The sequence below is a fragment of the Filicampus tigris genome, chromosome 7 (assembly GCF_054856515.1).
Source record: "Filicampus tigris isolate MCC_2025a chromosome 7, RoL_Ftig_1.0, whole genome shotgun sequence".
In the NCBI taxonomy this organism is placed as follows: Eukaryota; Metazoa; Chordata; class Actinopteri; order Syngnathiformes; family Syngnathidae; genus Filicampus; species Filicampus tigris.
The window spans coordinates 12,662,083-12,681,294 of NC_141223.1; the positions used below are offsets into that span (position 1 = coordinate 12,662,083).

At 41.4% G+C, this 19,212-nt stretch overlaps 1 protein-coding gene across 11 annotated transcripts in view; it reads right to left on the minus strand.

Annotated features, from left to right (window-relative positions):
- Window positions 1–19,212, minus strand: part of tenm4 (teneurin transmembrane protein 4) — a 212,835-nt gene that overhangs the window by 104,578 nt on the left and 89,045 nt on the right. For all 11 annotated transcript variants that reach the window (XM_086035405.1, XM_086035407.1, XM_086035403.1 and 8 more), the window contains 4 exons: window positions 15,916–16,080; window positions 11,860–12,074; window positions 8,951–9,161; window positions 401–502 (listed from right to left, as the gene is read on the minus strand). In XM_086035405.1, coding sequence (XP_085891531.1) covers window positions 401–502; window positions 8,951–9,161; window positions 11,860–12,074; window positions 15,916–16,080 — 693 coding nt within the window. The remainder of the gene's footprint in view (window positions 1–400; window positions 503–8,950; window positions 9,162–11,859; window positions 12,075–15,915; window positions 16,081–19,212) is intronic.

Here is a 19,212-nt window from a genome sequence, read left to right on the forward strand (position 1 = left end):
ACATTAAGGAAGTACTAACTGAATATAAACCCGGTAGGGCTCTGAAAATCTGAAAATTCAGTTCAATTAGTGAAGCCCAGGTTTCAAAGCAAACATGGTGAACCGGCATTTAGCTGCACACAAATGGAACAGAAATGAAGTCAGCCAAATACAAATGCCTTGAAATCCATGTTAAAAAACGATGCTTTTAAGGTCTATTAAGCTTTTTTTTTTTTAAATCAGTAATTTCAGAAAGCTAGTTTATATTTATTTTCCTTTGCTTTTAAATGTCTTGAAATCTTTTGCTTGTGAATGTGTATAAATGTTGTGATTACTAGCTAAGCTCGACACTAACCAGTGATTAAAAACAGCATGTGCTAGGATGGTAAAATGGGCGCAACAAGGGGTCTGCCAAACTTACCTCGGCCACAGTCGGGGCCTTTGAATCCCAGGAAGCAGCGGCACGTTCCGGCCACGCAGTCGCCGTTCCCGAAGCAGCTGCTGGGGCACTCGTCGACGGAATCTGAAGCGGGGCAAAGAGAAAACAACAATCAAGGAGGTATTTTCAACCGTAATGGCAGTGCAACATTCCCCCTCGTTCTCTCAGACTTGATTATTATCTGCGCCGCTAATGCCAGTGACGAGCCCAACTTCCAGCTGAATGAACAGTTTCACTGGGTCGTTTTTCCTGCAATTTGCTTTCCATGCACTAAACGGTAGGCCTGCAGAGTTAATTAAGTCTCCCAAAAATATGTGAACACAACACATTTAAGGGGAATGCTCATGAACAAACAGAAGTGACGTTGCTAACCACATCATTGAGTTTTATTTTGCAGTGGTGTAGAACTACATCGCTAAGAGAGGTTTGTAATACCGTACCTTAAGTGGAATGCACGCCTTCTAACAAAATAACAAATTAATCAAACTTTACCTTAAGGTTTTAGTTACTAATAAAAATAATTATGATTATATAAATATAAAAATAATTATGATTATATAAATGTGTTCATTTGTGTAGATGTTATTTTGTTTATTCAAAAATACTGATTATATGATTTAAATTACACTGCAGCAAATGTTTACTTTTTTTTTTTAAATCAAAGATGCAAGTCAACTATTCTAGATGATTTTTGGGATTTGTTGATTGATTCTGACTCCAAATCTGCCCTCGTTTTTTTTCCTCTAGCGCATCAGGTTTTCATCATCGGCTTCCGCAACAGCTGAAATTACGACGCGTAGTAAAATCTGTATTGCGCAATCTGTTATAAGTGACACTTCAAAAACAATTTTTTTTTTTTTAAATCTCAAAAACCTAATGTGCTAGAAAAATGTTTAGGGACTGATCCCAGTGGGCATATCTGATGTCAATTGAACATCAACATGTCATCACACACTGATATCAAACTGTCATCATGATTTAGTTAAAAACGTAAATCAACATGACATCAATTGTTTCCAGACATCAAATCAATATCAATTTGATGTCAAGTTTTGTGCAGCAATGTTGTTTTGATGTCAAAGATATTGATTAGCAATGTATGATGCAGTAATTGTATTTGAGATTGATCCTTTGGTTGGACCTTTTTACAACCATAAGATCAAAATCTTCACCAATCTTCAACATCAAATTAATGTCACGGTGCCCCCTGGGATAAAGCAATCTCTGATCAAAATGTGCTGTTGACCAATGTTATGCTTTTAAATAGCTTTTTTAAAATGTAATTGTATTTAGTATGTATGATTTGAATTAACTTGATAGCTAGTCTCCAAACCCAGCTGCAAACTGAATATGATTAGAAAGAACTTTAATGATGAGAAAAACAAATAGATTCCATTATTAAAAAATAATGGACTGATAAAATGAATTCTATTCATGTACATTTCTGTTCTTATTAATTACATTTAATTAATAATGTATTTATATATTTCAAATGAATTAGCCAATATTTGAAACAAACCATCTTGAAACAAACCAATTTGTAAAGGCATACATATGAATTCATCGTCATCATCATCTTCATCATTTTTATATTATTTCATATAATTCATTTACATTTGCGTATTTACTTATATTTCCGTAGCAAAATCAAACATTGCGCAATCCTACATAGGTTGGACGTTTTTAACCAAATGTGATTATTATGCACGCATATATGTATGTTCTACCATGAAAAAAAAAATAAAAAAAATCTGTGATTAATGGGAATTCACACTGACAATGTTTCTAGTCAACAATAAATAATTCTGTTACAGCAGTGCATCCCTTTATGCTTGTGCTATGTTTTATTAATTTAACACAGTCTTAAAATATGCAAATGGATATTTGGACAAATGCCTGACATATCTTTTTTTTATGACATCGATCAAGCTGCCATTGTGATGATGCACTTCCTCGGTTGCTCCATCTAAGTACATCAACTTAATTGTCAAAGTAATGAAGACGACTAAACAACTAGGCGCCACTCATCGGGATTAATGACGCTGGAAAAAGAAAAAAATCCTCCCATCTCGCTCCTGAACGCAACTCTTTGGCAAACAAAAGAACCCCATTCTCTATCACAAAGAGCTCCGAAATACAAGCTCTGGATTGCGTTTGCCTTTCCTCGAGAGAGTCAATCATCGGTGAAGATGCGAGGCGAGGAGAGACAAAGAGGGGGATGGCAAGACTCGACGAGCGCCGCCGCGGGCTCGTCACGGGCTGACTTATAGATCAGGGGAGCATGGGAGGACTTTCCTGCGGCGCTCTATCATTGCGGCAAAGTCCGGAAAGAACATCAGTGTAGTGGGAGGTTTGGCTTTCTTTAGCTGTGAGCTGGTGTGTGCCTGTGCGCGTGTGTGTGCGTGTGCGTGTAATGGTACTGGATGACAGTAGGAAAATGAGGTGCGGGATGCGAGGCTTGCACGCCGTACCAAATGTCTCCCAAGGGTGCAATTATGCAGGGGAGCTACTTGGCTTGAACATAAAACTCCCCCCCAAAATAACATACATAATATGGAAACGAGTATTGCGACGCACCCTTTTTATCACTCAATCAGGGTTGAGTCTAGGGGTCTTTACAGAACTCATCATCCTAAAAATGCTCCGATACCACACAGTGATACCACTTCACCATCCTGATGTATACCTTTGCGGTCGGAGCATGTCAGCTGTCTTGAGATACTTTAAGGCAGTGTTTCTCAACCTTTATTGAGCACACCTTTCACATCGGAAAAAAATTGCATATTAGGGGTGGAACGAAAACCAATTCAATTGAGAAAAGCGATATTGATTTGAAGGACCAAATCGAATAGCTAGATTTTAAAATAGGTGCATCCTTGAATCGTATTATAAACTGTATATCGAGAATCATATCGAATTGTCTTTTAAGAGAGATGTACGCCATGTATAAATCAGTCTGGCGTTGCTGGTTATTTGTTGTTTCTTTGAGTTTGATGAACTTGGACAGTTTGGGCTTTGGAGAGCTTTTTCATGTGTATGACAAAAGCTGTAACCGAACCATATTGAATCAAATCGTAATTCCACTTAATCAAATTGCTACATTTTAAAATGCTCATCCTTGAATTGCATCACACCCCATGTATCATGCAGTGATGATTGCTCTGTGAATGCAAGTGAAGCTCAGCGTGCTCTAAAAGCCCTACGCCCCCCCCTGCGTTTACGCGTTTACTGCTTCTAAAGTGGGTTGTTCCACTGTGTGAAACTGGGCGCTCATTGGTTAAATGTTGGGCTTTATCCAGCCAATCTGACGCCCAGTATCTCTGGGGGGGGGGGGGTATAAGGAGCAGTGGGCAGGCCCGGACTTTCGGTTTCTGCATGATGATTGGATGATCTCTCTGAGGCAGAGCTGAGCTTGCCCTCACTCGAATGACCAACAGGTAGCAAGAATCATATCCAACTGGCACACCATTATAATTGCAGTTGTTTTTTTTTTTTACTCCCCACTGCCTAGATGCAATGCAAATACCAAAAGTTAAACTGCAAAGATAGAGGGGTCCAATGTACACCTTTTTTTCTTATATAAATAGAATATATAGTCCTTAAAAATGGCCCTTTATTCTTGAAAAGTATACATTTTGAATATGACTTCATTCTTGTAATAATATACTTTTTGTAAAAAAAATGGCGGGAGGTTACCTCGGCTGTAGGCCAAAGACGATAATAAAACGAACCAGGAAATTTGTGTAAAATGCACCGCTCTGGAAATCGCCCTGACCTTACAAATGTATCCAAAAGCCTGTCAGCAGGTGGAGTCCGCATGTGTCCCAATACATTTGTCAGGCACTAGAATTAAGCCTTTGGCCCATCCCAGCTATTTATATATTATAACATAATTCTGAACAGTCACTGTCACGTTTAATTGACTGACCATGAACCCATGCGCCTCCGTGTTGAATACACATCAGCGCGCGACACGTTATGCCCGCCTTGTGTTTTCCCCGGCGAGCGGCCATGAATATCTCTTAGCCACACGCTCAACGTCGGCCCCTGGCATAAATCACAAATTCAAGCAGGGATCTTCATTGAAATTCATTAGCCTGCGTATCGGGGAGAGCAAACTATTGTGCGAGTCCCCGCAGTCCAGCGGCGCGGCGTGCTAGTTTAATCAGCACCTTTTCCTTTCCCCGCGTGCTCCAGAGGACAACGGGCACATCTGAATGATGGCGAGGAGGAGACGACCCCCACTCCCACCGCCCCTCCGCCATCTCCCAAACCTGCACTGGGATCTGTGTCAGGCACCAGGCAGCCAGGACAAATGGCTTCACGCTCCAGAGGGCTGTGATTCAGAACAGTCACCGGTACACATTTTCGCATGGCCACCGGAGCCACGAGTGATGAGGGCAATCCTACATTAAGGACAGGGACCCCCACCCCACTTAACCCTTCAACCTGGGGCACTTAATTTTACATTATAAAATCTTGCAGGCAGAGCTGGGTAATCAAGGTCCAGATCGTAAAAAAACCTGCTCAGGTGATTAGAAGCACCTGTTGCTAAAGCCAAACTGTGGCAGGGTTTTTACTTTCTGGACCTGGATTACCCCCCTCTGCTTGCAGGACACCATCCCCCAAAAAACTGTCACAAAATTAAAGGCTGTACTGAAACGATGAGCTTGTCTCAATTGAACACAAAGCTATTATTTGCAGAGCTGGGCGTTCCGCCTATGTTACGGACCGGTCTATCTATCTGTCAATGACGGACGCCTGTTTCAGCTTCAGAGTCCTGAAAGGAGATGTATTTAGTCCAGATGGACATGGAGCATGGAGGCTCCCAATGCGCAGTGAAACTACCATGTGGTTAGTCCGTGTGGTGAGTTTTGTCGTTTCGTTTCAAATATCGCTCAGCGGAGGGTCGAAGGGGTCCAGTATTGCTCTGCTTTTTGCAGATGATGTGGTACTGCTGGACTCTTCAAGCCGTGATCTCAAACCCTCACTGGTTTACAGCCGAGTGCGAAGCGGTTGGGATGAAAATCAGCACCTCCAAATCTGAGACCATGGTCCTCAGTCAGAAAATGGTGGCGTTCCCTCTCCAGGTCGGGGATAAGATCGTCTCCCAAGTGGAGGAGTTCAAGTATATCGGGGTCTTGTTCACGAGTGAGGGTAGGATGGAGCGTGAGATTGACAGGAGGATAGGTGCAGTGTCTGCTGTGATGCAGACCCTGTACCGGTCTGTGGTGGTGGAGAAGGAGGTGAGCCGAAAGGCGAAGCTCTCGATTTACCGGCCAATCTACGTTCCTACCCTCGCCTATGGTCACGAGCTGTGGGTCGTGACTGAAAGAACAAGATCCCAGATACAAGCGGCCAAAATGAGTTGATCTATCTATGCCAGTGAAGTATAGTGACAGGCAGAACAATTAAATGATCTTCCAGAAGACACCGTACATCATCATGAGTTTATGCATAATTTTTGTGACATTTTTGTCTGATGTTGTACTGTCAGAGTTTTCCATTGCAAAATATGTACCCTAGCTCAGTAAAAATTGAAAAACACTGCTCTAGACCTAGAGTGGGCCCTTGGGTCACATCTGGTGTGCTTCATTCTTTAATCTGATCCAACAAGCACTTATATTAAGAGTCCAGTTATATTTGGTGCAATTGGCTCATTTAGACGTTTTCATACACTTAAAAATAGATTTTATGTGTATTTATTTATTTTTACATCAATAAATAATTGATTGTAGAATAATATATTTTTGGGGAAAATAAGTTTAGTATAATAAACAGTACCTCATATTTCTATTTATTTTATCAAATAATTACTTACCGGTAATTCATTATAATGAAATGGATTATACATTGAAAATGAGAATGTATTATTTTATTACAGACATTTTTTTAAATAATATTATACATACACTGTGTTTTTTTCAACCTCATTTATGAATGACCCGGCAGGATATTAGCGCTTTCGCTCGTCAGGTTGCTATTTTGCATATGTTAGTGTAGCAATAACAGTAGAACCAAAATTTGGGCAAGGCGTAAAATCGTTATCAATTCGATTAGTGCTTTCTTTATTCTAGTTACTATGTGTTAGCGTACCGACTCTTAGCATGTTCACATTTAATCAATACCCATTATAAATAGTACCCGAGTACAAGGCAAGATCTTTTGATCTTTGACTTCATTGATCTGCTTTAGCGATTTTTCCGCTTGTTATCTTGCTAGGTTTGTCTTTTTTTAATGAAACGAATGATGCAGACACCTTAAACAGTAACCGGATAGCATTATAGCATTAACTCTACACCTCCCTATGATCCTTACGGATTTGCTTTTGTGCTTTTGCAACACAGGTAGCTATATGTTAGCGCAACATGTTAGCATTTAACCTTTTCTCATCAGAAAGAGTATCTGAATCCAGGTAACCCCCTAGTCAAATGACCTTAGCACTTTCGCTACTCAGGTTGCTTCTTTGCTATGCTCGCAGAACAAGGGCAACATCACTATTTGTCTTTTTACAAAAACATTGGCATGATGCTATTTCAAATGCACCAACAACTTTGATGGCAAAAGCATATTGCTATCCATGCACGTCAAGTAGCCACAGGCTGAGCTGCACTGTTTGTTTATGGAGTAGATGTGTGGCTAAAGCGCCAGGCGGGTTATACTGTACGTCTGTAGGCCTACCGAAAAAAATTGGAATAAGGTATGCCTGTAAAACTCATGAATGCGTACAATATGGGACCTCAAAATGCCACTTTTTTTGATCTCCCACATTCCTCTACCTGAGCGTCCCTGTTTAAAGGTCAACAACGAGCCTCTGCGGCTCAGCCAGTTGGTGGGATTCAATTTCCGCTGAAGGGCACTTAACGGGTGACCCATTTTCCAAAAGAGGCCCTCCTGTGAGCAGAAGTGTTCCAATGCAAACCAACCTACAGAGGCACAACTCTGAATAATCCCGCCCAATCCACTAACAGCCCCCTCCGCCTCAACCCCCACCCAACCCGTCCGCATCCCCCTTCGTCGGGCCTTTTTCGGCACAAGCTTTCCCTGCTCGGTGACCGGGGGGAACCATCATGCACTCCCCTGTCAAGAAGAAATAACCAAAGTAAACACGCCGGCCTGTCTTGCCCCATGTGTCATATCATAGCATAAACATTGAATTGCAGCTGCAGTTGGCAGAGCAGGTGGGGGCCGGGGAGGGCGGAGGTGTTCGGGGGGTTTGAATGCGAACAGATCGACATCGATCCTGTTCTTGGCGTGACCCCTGTCGCACCGACCCAGGAGTTTTTAATTAAAGACTATGTGAGGAGAGTTCCCAGCAGCCATAGTAGTGAAACCTGACACCTCCTAACCCCACTCCTCAACCTCCACACCTTGCTTGATAATGCTTGCGCTAAGTTCTAACAAAGAGGTATGAGAGAAGGCAAAATTGGAGCAAATTGGGATGGAAAAAAACAACAACACGTGGCAGGAGTGAAAACTTTACACTCAATTGGCTGGACATCCTGATTGGCTCATGAGACACTCACACTAATGAGGATGTTATGACCTCCTCATGAGCATGGCAGGAAAGCGCTCATGTCCTGATTTTGTAGTTTTTGCCAGATCTAACTTGATAAAGCTGCAGTTTCTTCATCTTTTGAAATCTGATGAAACATGCGAATGATCAATTATGTCTCGTGCAAATGAGACGCTGCTGACCCCACACCCCTCTACTCCTGGGCCATCGCCGAGTATGGCATTCGGTGTAATGACGACCGAGGATGGAGCTAAGTAGAGGGTTGCAACAAAACTATATTTTTATCAGAAGGTGTTTGCCAACTGCAATCTGTGTATCCAATAAAATTCAAAGTGCTGATTTGCGTTTGGCTTTAACATGAGAGTGTTTAATAGAGTGTCGTCTGTCCATCATTTGAAAATGGTGTAAGCTCGACCTGGCCTAGCTGACAATTCATGAGTGGACAAACTTGAAGTAGGGGCACTATTCTGTAAATTACCTGCATTGGTACATCACGATTCAGAAAGGCCTTCTAATTGACATATTTTGAGAGTCAGTTAAAAAAGGTTAGAAACTTGGTTGTGAAATTGCATACTTGATGCGGGAGCAAGCGCTCCAAAGACACAAATATTAATTAATTTTATCAAAATGATTTGACAATATAAAATGAAAATTGGACTTGGCAAGATATCTTAGAACAACAAAGCATAGCTAGCCTTCAAACTCCCACCACTGTCTTATGCAGTATTTATACTAGAGGCACCTATGGAATGATCATATTTCTTATTTTAAGCCAAAATTACTCGTAGCCAGTCATAGAATCTCCCTTTCAGATTTTTAAGAAAATAAATGCTTCAAGCAAGTGAAATGCTCTTTCACAAAAACTGCCTGCTAAGAAGAAATACTCATATGGCTATTGAAACATTACCTGTGCATTTAGTTTTTATGACGCTGACCTCTAGAATTTCCTCTGTGGGCCTAATAAAGACCCATTGTATACAATCACTTGTATTTCTAGGCTGTCCGAGGGTGCTCACCTATGGCAGTGGTGAGAAAAGACACAGTTTCTATGTCTTTCCCGTCGTTGTAGACAGCCAGGTGCCAGATGCCGGACTCCATGTGCTGGATGAAGCCCGTGTCGTGAGTCGCGATGGGAGTCAGGCTCCGCTGTAGGGCGGCAGGCCCCTCCAGTCCGGGGGGGCTGCGGACCAGGAGTCGCCGGCCATCCAGCAGCTCCACAAAGTCAAACTGCCGATGAGACAGGAGAAAGTGAGCAAAGGCAGGATTGATGGATGAGCCGCAGACGGGCCATTAAGAGTGACATGTGAGACGCGAGCACTCTCGGGCCGCGTTATGGCTGAGCATTATTCGGTGTGCATGAATAAGTCATCCTGCTACGGCGACAGTGATAGGAGCATTAGCCTGGCCACAACATGGCTGGATGGACTGCTGTCGTTTCACACTGCACATATAACTTTTCGTAGAAGTCGGACAGAATGCCATTAAAGTGGAAATAAGGAGTACTGGTAAATGGTTTCGATGCAAAACAGGGCTCCTCTACATTTAGGAATCTTGCTATATAGCTACTAGCTAGCAAGTGATCAGGTAGCTAATTAACTTAGCTAATTTACAACTGACTACAAATATGAGAAGTCAGTGAATGTACTTTATTATATGTCCTAAAAAATGCTTTTATCCATTACCTGTCTGCCTTAGTAGTGTATCTACCTATTGGGGTTAGAGTTAGAGGTGTGTTTTAAAGTGGCAGATAATAAGGCCAATAAGAGACAACTACTTTACTTTGGCCCTTGGTCATGGAATGACCTTCACCGTCAACTCAAAATGCCCTCGTGGGTCTCTTTATATAGTTTTAAAGTAAAAGTTGCTGACTATCTTGCTACCAGTTACTCTAGCATGTAAACACTTTTCTTTCTTTCTAAATCTTCCTCATGGTTTTGTGATGTGCTGTTGTTTTGTTGTGCTTGCCCTAACTCTGCGAATGCGAGTCTACCAACAGTAGCTTTCTGTTTGTAATTGTACTGTTTTAGTCAGCTAGATATACTGTAAGATAGCCTTCGCTTATTTACAGATTCTCATCTTGCTAGGTACCTATAAACATGGTAAGCCAATCAAAGTAGGCTATGTCATAAAATCTACTGCTTGTCTTTTACTGTAGGTTATCAATACATCAATTAATTAATAAACGAGCTAGTATTAGCTTACAAACAGCTTTCTTGTTGACTAGCCATGAATCACATAAGAAAATGAATGCATGTGCTACTAAATGCCATTTGCTAAACTCTAACAGAACCATATTTGCGAGGTCTCTTGCAGTAGAGCTCAAGACCACCTGTTAAAATTAAAGGTTAAACAAAATTTGAAAAATAAAAATTGTCATGCAATTAAACAACAAGCGCATTCTAGGATGAAAAATACAAATGCTAGCAGCACTAACAGGCTGGTCCACAATGCGGGGTTATGCAACAGCCTTGATAACAAGCTTGCGTCATCAACTTGGCTTTGAAGCTGTCACTTTTTTGATAAAACCATCCGATATTGTTTGCTTTAATGGAAATCCGGGGGAAGAAATTAAGTGAGTTTGCCGAATAACATCTACGAGCAGTCGCTTCATCATATCAGCGGAGACTCCATGAATAACAATGAGGGCACATTTCACTTTCATCTCCACTCTGATCAGCTACAGGTAAGAAATGACCACTTTCGAGACAACACAAGGCTGAAAAAGTTAAATGACACCGGATGGTAATTTCCACCGAAATTGGACTTGGGGAAAAGCAAAACGGCAGTTATGCTAAGAGAATGAAATCTAAAGTGCGAGCTAGGCAGCCATGTATGATTCATAACGAGATATATCTCAAGGAAATTAGAGCAAAAGAAAAATCCTTCCCCTCCCTACACCCTGTGAGGCTCCGACTCCTTTATGTGATTCATTGACGATAACCAACTGCACAGAAATGTATTGTAAATCCTCAACGACATAACAAAAGAAGGTGATTCATAATATGGCAGAAAGGGTTATGAATTGATTCCGCGCTGGATCTAACAATATAGCAATTTATATTCTGCCGCAGAGCAGAAATGTAGAAAATTGCTCATACTGTGTAGACATTAGGCCTATTGTAAATACAATAAGAGAGCATGCTTTTCTTTTTAGCAGTATAAACAAAGTCCAGAGGGTCAATTTATGACTGAATTGTGTTCCTACCAGAAATGGGAGTAAGTCAATCTATGTGCAAGTCATAAGTGCATCTCAAGTGCAATGCTGTATGCTAAATTGAACAAGCAAACCATTATATGGGTTCGGATATGGCAAATAGATGTTTCATATTGTATACATTACAGAATAGACAATAATATTATTAGTATCAGCTCCACCAACCTGACTCAGCAGAAGCAACTTTCGGTGCAATATTCTTTTCACTAAATTCCCTGCAAAATTTAGCAAATTAAAAACAAAGCTTTTTCGAGCAATGAAAAATCATGTTTCTTTTTTTTTTGACTAATTACTGGTACTGTGCATTATATTTGCGCTAATTCCTACTAAATCCTCATGAAAACAACCACTGCAGAAACAATCAAATTGGAAAGCGTTGTGAAAATATGTGACTTTTTGATTACAATGTATTGTTTTTGGACTAAATCCAAATTATTGCAAAATTGAGAGATTGGCTAGTTTAGTCTACGATTGGCAACCAACTCAGGGTGTCCCCCGCCTACTGCCTGAAGACAGTTGGGGTAGGCTCCAGCACGCCCCGCGGTATAGATGATGGATGGATGGATCGGCTATTTTAGTACTTTTGTACATTGAATTCCACCTCTGTGAGATATTTACCAAAATGAAACTTTCTTGCATTATTTTGTGTGCTAAACCCGATTAAATCCTCAACTCTTGCAGAAATGAGTAAATGTGAAAATCAACTCCCACCTGTGTGTGAGACGGGGGCAGGCCCCTCCTTCCGTAGACCCCCACTAAGGCGTCTTTGCTGAGCGACACGTTGAACTTCATGTACATGGGGTGGTCCACGAAGATCTGGGACCGCCAGAAGACGCCGGGCGGGATCTGCTGTGAGACCTTGCGGCCCACGTCGATCTCGCCCATGTCGATGTAGCTGTCATCGGGAAACACGCTCTCCAATTTGCCTGGGAAGTGCACGTGCGCACAAAACACGGATAATTGGTCAGAAAGATCAGACCATTAATTCAGCGTGTAGAATCCTGAGGGGCGGCAAAGAATATAATAAAGGACCCCGTGTGACCGTTCCTGTCATAACTCCAAAGAAGCGAGCATAAATACATTGATAGTGTAACATTTGGGTCCCATCTGTATGTGTGCTGCTGCTGCAGTGATATACAAAAAGTGAAAAATAAAAAAAAATTATAGCATGTAATTAGTTCACTGCTTGACACGCTCGCTTTAAGAATATCAAACAAATATGTTTTCCTTGTGTTTTTCGCCTTGTTGCTTTGTAATTTAAGCCTCAACACGATTTCAGAGAGACTTGCCACCACAGTAATGGCATGTCTGGGGAAACTGAATTAAAAAGATCGAGCATATGGTGGCACAAATAGTACGAGAGAGAGGAAAAAAAAAACATGAGTTGTACATTTGTAATGGAACGTATAGTAATAGTGAGAGATGTAATTATATTTGAGAAGGATCTGGAAAGCTCCATATGCTGCTTATTGCACCTGGTACTGGACTCACTGGAAATGACAACATCTGTTCGCCCCACGTTGATGAGCTCCAACGAACGTGCTTAAGACAACAAGCCGTGGGACACGGTGGCGAGCATGGCTTCAGGTTGCAGATGGCGGTCGGAAAGATGTGTCGTACAGTAAATAGCAATCCACCAAGACTAAATACTATTGCCGCACAACTTGAAATGTAGACAGTAATGATTAACATGTACATCCCCTCAAACAGTGGAGCTGAGAGGCTAGCGTTTAATCACTACTCATCCCACGCCCGGCCAGTCTGCCACCGACACATACATACATCAAGTACGTTTTTCTGTAGGTAGGCAAGCTTGTCTATGAAATTCAGGTTTATGACAGACTGTAATGACTATCAGATCCCAGTTGATAACGGTGTTGCAACACTTTGCAAGGCTGGAAATAAGTGGTTTTGCATTGCAATTTGCGAGTCAAAATGTGCACTTTGCGCCTCATCAAAACACATTGAAAAGCAAAGTGGAGAATCAACGATTTTTAAGTTGTCGGCGGGGACGGTCCCACAAAGGCTTTATTTGGCTGGACGCTCACGCGTTGAAGTGAAGCAATGCGCTCACGTCACCTACAGCGGGTAGTCAGTAGGCGCTAGCCTCTGCAAACTCTGTGTGCTACGCACGCCGCACCAGCTATGTAGCAACGAGCTTCTGCTGACTGCTGTTGTGGCTAAACACATTGCAGAGTCGCTCCTAAGTCAGTCGCCGTCAGCTCGATGGTGGTGAATAAGCTATACTTCCTATTCTGACATGTATCGTTATAACGAAGTAAAGACGGAGAAGTCATGGTAATTGCTTAGCTAATCTTAGATTGACATGTAGTCGGAATGAAGTGCTTGTGTGATTGAGTACATGTTCCACAGACGTTTGGCTGGAACCGTATTAAAGCGGTGCATACCCAACTTTGAATAGTAAAATAGCAGGAAAATAAATACGTGTCTGGACTCTAGAGAGAAAATCGTAGTACACCTAACTGGAAAGGATAAATGAATCACGGTAAACTAAGTCGGAGATCAGGCCGGAGGAATGTCCAATAAGTGTAAAAGTACATTAATTAATATAAAATGTTCATAATAGTAGTAATGTTATTTGTTTGTTTTTACAAGAAAGTCAAGTTATAATTTTGACATTTGAGGTCTCCATGATACATGTTCTCAACTTGAAATAACAGTTGATTATTTACAAAAAAAAAACAATGGTTCATTTTATTGTCTTGTTTTTATCATTTTATAAAACCCTTACTTCAGGTCCGTGGAATTAACTTGCAAAAAATGCACGTCAAAATTAGAAAGTTGATCCTCATATGTAGTCAATGATTAGCAAACAACATCTTTTAAGTAGAAGATAACAATTAGGAGTTAAATCTCGGCTTGTCTCCTTGATTATGAGGGAGGGAAATGCCAACATGTTGTTGCATGTCGGACAAGTTTAGCAACCTCACACTGGAACAGAAAATGTGTCTATATAGTATAAACAGAAAATAAAAATATATGTATCCCAGTAGGTAGTAGATAGTGTGTCTCGTACTTGTGAGAAAAGATGACGAGATTCATGGAGTGAATGTAAACCCAGTCCAATTCTGAGGTCAGCAGACTTGTGTCAATTAGTGAAGCCCAGTGTTCAAAGCAAACATAGCTGTTAGGCTGCATGCAAATTGAAAAGCTGCCAACAGAAAGGAAGTGTAAATGTTTTAAATCCAGGTTTAAAACTGTTTTTACCCCCATACAATTAAAAGCAATATTTCTTTCCAAAATTATGCTCCTGCGCTGTCTGTTCTTTCAGTGATTTTAGTGACCTACTTTTTATCTACTTTGCTTTTAAATATGTTTTTTTTTAATGTTGGATATTTGTTTACCTTTAAATGTTGCTTTTAAAGAGGAAGTCAACCCAAAATTAAATAAATATTTGCAATAATATATTCTATGACCAATCAAGACTCACCTGTTTTCTGAAGCTGAGCCATGATTGGTCGTTAGCTGAGCCCTGAGCAACTGGGATGTTGTATTCAGTCAGAGTAAATGGCACAATGGCCGCCCCCTGAGATGTACAAAAACGGGTGGATTTAACTACTTAACTCATATTCCACAAACACAATTTTAATCAGAATGCCGTGTTTAGACTCGTATGCCTGCATAGAATTTCTCCTGCTTAGAATTTCTAATTCTTGTAAATAACATTTTTTTTGGATTGACTTCACCTTTAAATATTGTTTATTCAGTAACTGTGTGAAGTCCTGAAATAGAGTTACCTTGTGTATGAAATGCGCTCTATACTGTCAATAAAGCAGTCTTTCCTTATGATGTTCCAAAACAGTATTCTGTAGCTTTGGAAAGATCAAAATGTTCCAAACACAGCTGTTCGTATGGGGAACTCTACTTTGAAAATGGTTGTTAGTCAATAAGCACAGAAGCAAGTTCCACATTCTTAAACAGTCTGACTGTACAATCCCTGGCAGGCAATTCAGTCACGCTCCGTGCCATTATTGGATGGCTTACTTGTCAGTCATCACCAACCCAATTAGCTGATTTGGCTGAACTCCATGTAAATGTAGTGGTTGTGCTGCGGTGGCAAAACAAGACAGGGACAGCTCGTCATTGTTACCAGTGACAGCAGCCCGGAATGAGACTTCTTCCAAAAAAAATATTGATTTCCCATCCCCGGTGGCTGAGCTTGGACCTTTTCTTCAGCAGGCACCTCGCTGGCTAAACACACTTTTCTGCCATGTGTAAAATGAAAAATGACAAGTGCGGGATTCATCTATATGGTAATGACTCCATTCTCTACCTTTTGTGGCCTGCCAATGGCAAATAGGACGGCTACATTTTGGCCCACTTGCCCCAGAATACAAGTGAGCAAACTTTCCTGGAGCCGAGCCGACGGTACCGTGGGGCGAGCACATGCTTTCTTTGGCTGCCAGGCATGGCGGTCCGGGCGGAGTGATGAAAGGATCACATCCGTTATGAAGGGTGAGCGAGTGGCTAATCCCCACCACCCCCACCCCCTACAGTTGTAGCCCCGGGATACCGGCTCCCTAAAGCTGTGCCATTTTCTCCCTCCAGGAACAAATAAGGCTTTGCCACTGACAAGCACTTTCATAGGATTACAATGCAGATCTCGGCGCATGCTACTGAGGCCTGAGTCGCCGCAATGTGAAAACAACCGTAGACTGGCCGCAAATGTCATTGGCAAACTTTTGTTTCTCCAACAAAACTTTCCGGCTGAGCCGTTGCGATAAAGCATTTAAAAGCCGCACTTACTGTCGTCTTTGCCCCTGCGATCAGGTACTTCCAAGCCCGTGTTGCCGAGTGGTCTCAGGCTCAGGTCCGTAGGGAAAGGTAGGCCACTTGTATTGTCGTCCGTCACGTGGTACATCTGTCTCTGCGTGGGTTTCAGGTGCCAATTTAGTCCCAAAAGATGCATGGCTAGAAAGGGAGACACAAGAAGTGCATTTTGGTTATCGAAGCTGACTAAAAATTGAACCAGTCTTTAATGATCAAGCCCACTGACAATTTAAGAATGCTTCTACTAGTTCTTACACTCAGTGGTGAGGACTGAACCAATATCATTTTTTTTTTCCAATTTTATTTTCTCCTCAATATCGCGATTGCAATTCAATATGTGATTTTTTTTCAAGGTCATATTGCCATGTTTATTTTTTTTTTGAAAGGCTTAGATAGACCAAAACGACATTGACCAACAGTGACAGACGCTTACCCCCTGTGGCGTCGGGCCGTCTGTCGGCACGTCACGCTGGAAAAATACAACGCAACGACAGACAGCGACGCTGACCATTAAAGTACCTTCTGCGCATGCATAAGATGTAATACCCTTCCATACCATCGACGGGGGTAGTCACTATTTCTCATTGTTAGGAAAATCCAACCGGAAAGCTGTTGGCCGGTGGCGGATTATAAAAACGTAAACAATGTATTCAGCTATATTCTTCGCTCACAATGAACTCCCACGCAAAGTAAATCATCACATTCTTGACACGGTATTAAACATACTTAAATTGTCAACTCTCACTCTTGTAAGAAGATTAAGGCAGCGAAGGTGTGATCACTGTTTATCCGCATTTTTCATTTCCCGTTGGTGCTCCGAGCGCTGATTTGCTTGCTAACAGCCAATCAGAGTGACCAAATGTCACGACTGGCGACGCAGATTCAACATGCGTTAATGCCCCCGGGCATACTGACGAGTTACGACACTACAACGGTGGTCACTACACCAATCAGATGCCGCATTCAAATGCCACGACACTTCATGACCGCCGACATCGATTTGGTCAATCTAGGCCTTAAAACAAACAGGCTATATATTAGAATATCAGATTTTTTGTTCAGTTTTGGTCTTATAGGTTAGGCCTACGCTAAAATAAAGTCAAATGAACCATGAATTACTATGAAAGACTATACTTCAATTACAGTTGTTAACTTACTAAACACTTTGACTTCAACTTGTGGCTATATTTCATGTAGTTGCTAATTCTGTGCTAAAAGCCAATTCCTTTTACTTCCAGTCCCGTTGCACAAGCAAGAAGTTTCAGTGCAATAAAACAATCCCATGAAAAAAAAAAAAGTTCCCTAGGTTGGACCGCTGAGCATTTTGAGCAGTTCAATGTGTGAATATGTATTTTGAGAGCGTCACAACAAGAAATTGTCCGACTTGATGGACAGGCCCATATATCACTTGTGACATTTTCGCCTGGGGTTGTTCTGTGAAATTTTTGTAATGTAAAACAGTAAAACATAACAAAGGCAGTAAAAAACCGGAGTAGCTGTCCACCTGGCTGACTACAATCGATTGTCTACCAGTCTGGGGTGTTAATTCACTATTCACCGCAGTTCAACTAATTCACTCCACGAAAGGGGATAATCAAAAGTGGATGGATGGATTGCTGCAGATTGGTCATTGGCACTATGTGGACAAAACCCTCAACTTTAATAAAAGCAAAAGCTTTGAACTATCCGACTGCGAGTGAAAACAGGACAAAGAACCAAAGACGACACACGGTTTAATGGTTAACGGCAAATTCCGCTGAGCTTTAGCATCCGAGGGCCACGTTGACCCCGAGGGGCAACATCTGCCTGCTGACATTGGCATGGACCACCCCTGCTGCCTTGCGATCGCTCCAAGCTGATTACTCCCAACGCCCAACAACAAGACTAAAGCCCAAAAGATAAAAAAAAAAAAAAAAACTTCGAGACACAAAGGATATTTCAATGTGAACTCAGCGGATGAAGCGTGCTGATATTTTACACAGTTGACAAAATAAATGTCCTACAATGGTGGTGCGAGGACAGAGGTGGCAGAGGAGCCATAAGGGGAATGAAGGGTGGGAGGTGGTAGGGTGACAGATCACCGATACGAGAATGGACAAGATGAGCTTAGCAAGGCAAAAAGTCAAACGTTGGAATCCAACACTCAGCAGAAAAAGGCCCAGGAACTCGATAGGGCCATTTTATTGTTTTGTTGCTTCTCATATGCTCTACAAGTAAATAAGCACACAATTCATTTATATACTTTGAAAGTGGAACTTTTAACAGGCCAATGCTGAGGGAAAGACATTTCAAATTCAGTTCATTCAAGACAGTTGATTTTAAATTCAAAGATTATAAGTGCATCTGTCATTACTTGACTGCGCAGACAAAAACATTTATAGTTTGATCTTTTTGTGTACTTTCTTCTCGCTTCAAAGTCCGACTTACTTGTTTCCATAAACGGTGCAAAAAAAAAAAAAAATGACGATGAATTGTAAACCCATATGCAAACCGATTAAGCATTGGTTGTCATCCTCATTTGATTTGTTTTGACACACAACAAAGCAGAATGTCTTTTTATCATACATAACACTCGATGGCAGAATCACAGAAAAAAAGGAACAGTCTCAAATTTGTAATGCAGATAAATGACTAGATTCTTGTTGCTTTGTTGTCCATTGTGTGGATTTGTTTAAATGACAGAAACAATAAAGTACAAATAACAATGGGTTGAAGAAAATCGATTTCCCGATGTTGAAAAGGGCTTCAATGGCAGAATTTCTTTATTGCGGGACTAATGAAGGCTTGTTAGAGAACCCCTTTCACACTGCACACACACGTAGTACAAGAACTCAAACACCAATGTCGGATATATGCAACCTGGCCGTTCAGACCGCAAACGCATTGGAAAAGATCGGATATGTATCCGACCACATACGAAAGCGACCCAGGTCGCATTTAAAAAAATCGGAATTGAACCATTCAGACTGTTATAAAAAAATCAAATACAGGTCGCAAAATCCAATCTGGGTCATATTTGCCTGCGATGTGAACCTAGCCTAATCGTTTGACCCTAATCAGGAGGGATCCTAACCTTGCATGCATACTCGGAACCCCATCAAATCAGGTATAGAAATGATCATGGTAACCCACATTTGAAACATTCCAACATTCCAAGGGTCTGATTTTGAACTTCTAGGCCCCTGGTGAGGTTGGCGATTTTTACCCGGACATGAAGACTCGAAATCGAACACTGGTCACCGGCAATGGGCAAACCCAATACCTTACCCTAAT